The following is a 6,436-nucleotide window of genomic DNA, read 5'->3' as shown; positions in this document are numbered from 1 at the left end:
AATAAAATTTTATATATTCATATATATTTATTTCTTTACTTAAAGTTAATTATTTTAATATTTTTTTCGTAAATTAAATTAAATCTATTTTTTTTTAAATTTGATATATACACTTCCACTATAAATTTATTGGTATATGATGTTGTCGTCACAAATGAGTAGAAATTTAGTTAAATCGTACAAACTGATTGAATTGATCAACTTTAAAAATTCGGTTCAATTAATTTAGTATTTTGGATTTCCTAAAAAACAATTTTTTTATTAATTTAATTCGATTTCAATTTAATTTTTTTTATTCGGTTAAATTTAATGAATCGAATAAATCAAAATAAAAACCCCTGCAATTTTTTTGTGATTCTACTATTATTAAAAACAATTCAGTTTCAATTTTGATTAAATCTTCCATTATTCTAAATTTTTTTGAATAATTTGGGTTTTATCGAAGTTATTAATATTTTATCGGTGTAGTTTATTTAATTTTTATTAAAAAATTCAATAGATTTAGTTAGTTTGAAAAAAAAAATTGATTAATTTAATTTAGTTCGATTTGAACCGAATTGCTATCCCTAATCTTATTAAAGCGGGACTAAGATGTCCTTTACAAATTAGCACTAATTTAATATTTTTTTTTGCATGCTAACTAACAATCAATGTTACAAGGGTGTGGAGATTAGCAAACTTATTAAAAAGTTGGATTAATTGAAAAACAGTGATGGTATCCTTTAATGTATTTACTCTTGAAGGTGACATTACTAACTACAATCATAGTAAAGTATTTTCGTGAGAAAAATACTCAAAATATCACTTATAATCTGTTGGAGATGATATGATAAATAATAATTTGGTATAATATATTATATGAGTGAGATATAGTTGATAATGAAGTTTTTATTCAGTATTTATAAAATACGAAATCTTAAAAAATATTATTGTAAAAATATATGAAATTAATATATGATTTTTATTATACATTTTATATTATACTATATTATATTATTTTAATTTATTAAATTTGCCGTTGATTGAAAATCAACTATGCAATAGGGAGTTCCCATAAAAAATTTTAACTAAAATTTAGCTAAGTAGCCTACAGTTAGTTAAATTATTTTGACGTATCTTATGCTTAAAATTTGTAAATTTAGTCTTATAATCTATAGTTGTTTCCATCGCATTTAGTAATAAATATTTTAAAAGTTAATTTTTTAAAGATTTATTCCAAGGCGAATTAGAAAAAAAAATTATTTTCAGAATTAATTGAGTCTAAAAAATTAAATTTTAAAAAAAATAGAATAAAATTGGGAACAATGGCGCGAAAGAGAAGAGGGGAGTGAGCAATAATGACCGTTGGATTAAACTCTGCCAGCCGTGATCCACTTTACAGCTTGCCGGCAGCCAGCCATGCTTCGCATCTTACAGTAAAGAGAAGGAAGATTTTTGCAACAAAATAAATAGTTTTTTTTAATAATTCAGATATTAAAATTTTATCCGACTTTTTTTGAAAATAAATTTGAAATACTTCATCCTTTTATTTTTTTAAAAAAACTTTACCATCTCTTTTGCGAGCAAAGGCTATCCTTAATTAATTTTACTGTCAATTATAAATTTTATCTTTCTTTATATAATTTAAAAATAATTTATGAAGGGCATCTAAAGTAAATATAATTATCTTTTTTACTAAGACTGCATATTTATTGCATGACGAAGGAGAAGATGTCCCAGCTAGCTAATGTTGAGAGAACTCTAGCTATGATAGGTCCAGAAAAAAAAAAATACTTGAGAGTCTGAAATAAATATTTTTTAATAGTCGTAGAAAGTTTTTTAGATAAGTGATCAAAAACTCTAGTGAAACGAAAAACGAAGGAAAATATCAAGCCCATCCTTCTTTTTGTCGAAGATTTCAGTTGTTTATTCTTTCTGAAAATTGCAGCTCATAGTTTGTCACTCAAAAGCATTAAAATGTACATGATTTATAATTATAAATTTGAGAGAGAGCAAAATTCTGGAGTGTAAAGTAAGCAAAGTTTATAAACTCCTAACTGGAAAGGAATTTTTCATTTTTTTTTGTTCCTACTGGAGTTTGCTGAGCTTTCATGTGCCTATTAAAGTTCCAGAAATTCAGTTAACTACCTCCTTCAAGTCATTAAATCTCAGTAAAATGTTCTTTTACCATACAGGTAAATCGATCGAAATTGAGAGAATACAAATTCACAGAGGAAAGCCAAAAAAAGAAAAGAAAACGACACTAAGATTGATGATACTTACAAGCTTTATTTTATCTTTTAGCAGTAGGAGGACAAGTTCATGTGAATGTACATGATCGCAGGATCATCGACGAGACTGACACAAAATTGTGGCGCGAGTTCATCAAATACTTTTTACCGCAGCGCGCGCAGAATATTTATCTGCACAAAGACAAATCCCACACAAAAAATCCAAATGACTGCAGCTCCTTCACAAACCAAACGTTTATAAAACGCCAAATCCACTTTCTTTTTCTTTTTTTTTTTGAAAAAATAATTACAGCACGACATCAAATTCACCAAACAGATATTTATATTTAAGAAAAAAAAAAGCCCAAGCAAAATTAAGTAAACAGCAAATAGCACAAGGATACACGCTAAAACTCGCATCCATGAATGCCTCTTCCTCTATCGTCCCGCTGTCTAACTACCGCTATCCAATTAATAACTATTGCTCTATTTGCAATTCGATTAAACACAATCCTTTTTGCTGTTATTTTCTTGTGTCATTGCATTCGCCTTGATAGTTATCCTTCCCGCCTTGAGCAATCTACCTGAAAGAAGCGCAATCGATTGAACTACGTCAAATGTGATCCAATGCCATTTAATTTTGAATAAATTGACGTAGGTATTGTGTGAAACACGACCTTGATGATCAATAATGGCGAGACGCTCGTTACTGCGGCCATGAAATGGAGAACAGGTTTTTGAGACGGCTGCCGGTGATGCGGTGCAAGGCCTTCTTTGCGCCCGGCACGTCGGCCTCCGACAGCTTCTGGAGGTGCTGACACGCGCCGGCGTCAGCGAGCCGCCTCCGTGCCCCGCCGCCGCTGCTGGATGTGAGAGCTAGCACGACTGCCACCGGGAGCTCCTTCCCGGCAATCACATCGCTCGTCGGCTCGAGCATTTGGACCAGCCGGGTCACGCTCTTTTCGTCCCTCGATAGCTCGCGCCGGTTTGCCCGTACCGCCAGCAGCGACGTCAACGCCGCGGCAGCCGCCTCCTGCGCGCTCGAGGGTTTGGAGCACTCCATCATCTTGATCAACGCCGGCATGGATTCTGACATCGATCGCTTTGTCTCTTCGCTAGGGGATAGGTCGGCTACAAGAGCCGCCGCGGAGTGTTTGATCCCGGCGTTCCCACGCTTGATCAGATCCGTCAGTTGGGCGAAGAGTGGCGGGGATGAAGAGAGGAATTTGGTTGCCGTCGGAGATACTGCAAGGGCACTGAACGCTTTCAGAGTGTGGTCTATTGTTTCTGGGTCGGACACGGCTCGAAGGAGTTGGAGGAGACGGAGGGGACCGTTCTCTTGAAGGATAGCATTGCAGATCTCGGCACCGCCCATCGCGGCCAGGGATGCCAAGCAGAGGGCAGCGTTCTTCTGCGCTTCGAGGTTGCCGGAAAGGAGGAGGTCAAGGAGTACTGACACGGCGTCTTCCTCCACCATCGCTGCCCTAATGTCGTCGATTGCTACCGCGTTATTCAGGGAACCGGCTGCGAGGGCTTGGACGGAAGGCGATCCGGATCCAGAATGGCAGGCGGCGACGAGAATCGAAACGCCGCCGTAGGCAGAGACTGCCCAGGCGCAGGCATGGTCCGCTGTCAGTGCGTGGATCGCCGTGGCAGCGCGCTCTTTCAGAACCGCGGGTCCGGAGTCAAGGAGGCGCAGAAGGGGGCCGAGGGCGCCCTCCTCGAAAACGGCGCGGCGAGAGACATCGGAGGCGGTGGCAAGGAGGGAGACCACCGCCGCCGTGCTGTCGCGTAACAGAGAGTGGGCGGAGGGATCGAGGAGGCGGAGAAGCGAGGGTAGGTCTCCCTCCTCGACGACAAGGCGGGAGATCTTCGCGGGGTCGGCCGCGAGAAGCTCCAGGAGGGAATCAAGAGCCTTGCCCTTGAGATCTAGCGCGCCGATCTGAAGACGAGCGAAAATGTCGCGAACGAAGAGGGCGAGCACGGCGCGGGAAGCGGAGGGAGCCGGGAGCGGAAGAACAATCGCCGCGGAGTCATCGGCAGACGACGCAAGGGAAGCGTCGTGGTGGAGCAGGCCGGAGCGGAGGAGAAGGTGGAGGTCGTGGAGGTGGAGGGAGAGCGCGGAAGCGGCGATGTCGATGTCGCTTTGTAGGCGGAGCTTCCCTCCAGGGAGGTCCTGGTCGAGGCAGAGGGCGGAGAGGGACCGGAGGTTACGCAGGGTAGAGAGCAGCGCAGGCAGCAGGTGATCGCGGAAGAGCTGGTTGGAAGGCCAGTTGGGGGAGCCGGCGGCGTCGGTAAGGGCGGAAAGGAGGAGGGAGAGCTTGGAGTGGAGGAGACGCCATCGGCCAACGAGAGTCCGGGCGGAGAGAGCAGCGGACAGCAGAAAAGGGAGAAGACGACTAAGGATGAGATCAAGGGACTCAGCCGGTGACGCGAGAGTCTCGTCGCCATCGTCGTCAACGGCGGCCGCGGAAGCAACGGACGCCATAGGTTCGCTGCCCTCCCTCTCCCCACCCTTTTCTTTTATTTTTATTATTATTATTAACTATTCGGTGGAGGTTGCGTTAATTGGAGCGGCCACTGAGGAAGTTGGGAGTACAGGCGAAAGCAAAAGAGGTGTGTGTGAATGTGGAGTAAAGGATTCGTCACCAGCCGTCCGTCCCAAGCCAGGGAGCAGGTAAACGGACCCGCATCCAATTAAACACGTCCTTCCCTTCCCCCACTCCATTCCCGAAATCGGTGTGAAAAAGTTCGTTTTTCCCTAGACGCTGTTCGATGGAAATGGACGGATGGGATTGCTTCCGAGGGAACACCCACATGGCGGCCACATGCTGTGTGGGCTTCGAAGAGAAATGATAAATCAATAAATAAATCGCTCGGCAGTTTAATTAGATGGAGAACTAAACTAACAGCAGGCAACATAATTGATACGATGCATCGCAAGAATATAAAAAAGAAATGTACACAGTCGGGTGGAAGTGGATCATTAAATGGCCTAGTATTGTATTGATCGTCCGAGAACTGCCCGATAGTGCGTAGAGTCGACTGTCAAAATAAGACAGTACAGTGGATGAACGCATGGTGAAGTTTAGGGAGGAGAAAAAGGGGAGCGATACGTGAAGCGTGGCACGGCGATCTTTTTTGTTTTTGTTTTTGTTTTCACCGACTTTATCAGGAGGTCACTTTCTTGAACCACGCTTAGGTTGAGTTGAACCAGTGGAGGCCGCAGCAGGTAGCAGAATGCATTGACGGAAGCCATGAAAGAGGAGGAGACTAAAGTCGTCTTCTTTTTCTTTGGGCTTTAAGTGAAAAAAGTGAGAGCTTTATCGGGTAACAAAAGCTTAGTGAGTTCGGTCATACCAACTTTCTTACCTTCCCTTGGTCCCTTAATTTCCCACCATGCCTGTCTTCTGGTTATTTATTTTTGTTTTTCTTTTTTAAGATTGTGTTTAATGTTTTCCTTCGCGTTATTGCGGGGCGAAGTCGGTTTATAGCTTGCTTTTGGTGAACTAATGCGAGACTGAGTTATAAGCTGGCAGCTGGCACTATGCACAATTGTGATGTCCGTGCTTAAGTAATAATGCATATCTCTTGAGTCTTGTGAAGCATGCAAAAATAAGAAAAACAAAACAAAACAAACTTTGCTTACTTCCAAAACAATATTCAAACCATGGCTACCAGCTATGCTTAGGGAATTCATGAGTTGGCACCAAATGGATCAAGTAAGACCTAATCTAGTTTTGTTCTGTCTAATGTGTCTAATTGAGGGGAAATAAATATATATAATTTTATTAACCTTATTTTTTTATTTTTTTAAGATTTGAAGTTTAGAAGTTAAAAAAAGTGAAAATTTTAAAAAATATATAACACTAGGTATTCGTGGATTGTCAAGAGATTGAGTGAGCAGGGTAACAGAATTAATATATACATATGTTACACTGCGTATCTATCTATGGTCGATGTGTGAGCACATAGCGTTAAATTTTTTTAGGATTTAAGTTTTTTTTTTTTAATGAGGTTTAAGGTTTATAATTTATAATTTAAGCTATAGTGTTTAGGCTTTAAGATTTAAGGTATAGTGTTTAGAATAAAGAAAATAAAAATAATAAAAAATATTTAACATCACGTGATGATAATAGATGGGTGTGTAAGGTATATATATAAAGAGTTTTGTTATCCACACATCTATCCGTGACTATCTAGTATTAATTTTTAAAAAAAATCAC

At 40.4% G+C, this 6,436-nt stretch overlaps 1 protein-coding gene across 1 annotated transcript; it reads right to left on the bottom strand.

Moving 5' to 3' along the window:
- Positions 1-2,535: 2,535 nt before the first annotated feature.
- On the bottom strand, positions 2,536-4,765 carry LOC122037984. Its single transcript, XM_042597499.1, has 2 exons — positions 2,888-4,765; positions 2,536-2,794 (listed from the first exon to the last, which is right to left on the bottom strand). Exon 1 carries the CDS (start codon positions 4,696-4,698, stop codon positions 2,917-2,919), a length of 1,782 nt encoding a protein of 593 aa, XP_042453433.1. The 5' UTR covers positions 4,699-4,765; the 3' UTR covers positions 2,536-2,794; positions 2,888-2,916.
- Between the last annotated feature and the right edge of the window lie 1,671 nt (positions 4,766-6,436).

Source organism: Zingiber officinale, chromosome 1A (assembly GCF_018446385.1).
Source record: "Zingiber officinale cultivar Zhangliang chromosome 1A, Zo_v1.1, whole genome shotgun sequence".
NCBI lineage: Eukaryota > Viridiplantae > Streptophyta > Magnoliopsida > Zingiberales > Zingiberaceae > Zingiber > Zingiber officinale.
Note: the sequence above shows the minus strand (reverse complement) of the source record. Positions and strands in the feature narration are given on the sequence as shown.

What these genes read in the sequence shown, in the direction of transcription:
- LOC122037984 (XM_042597499.1), bottom strand. Translation starts at nt 4,698, where the DNA reads ATGGCGTCCGTTGCTTCCGCGGCCGCCGTTGACGACGATGGCGACGAG.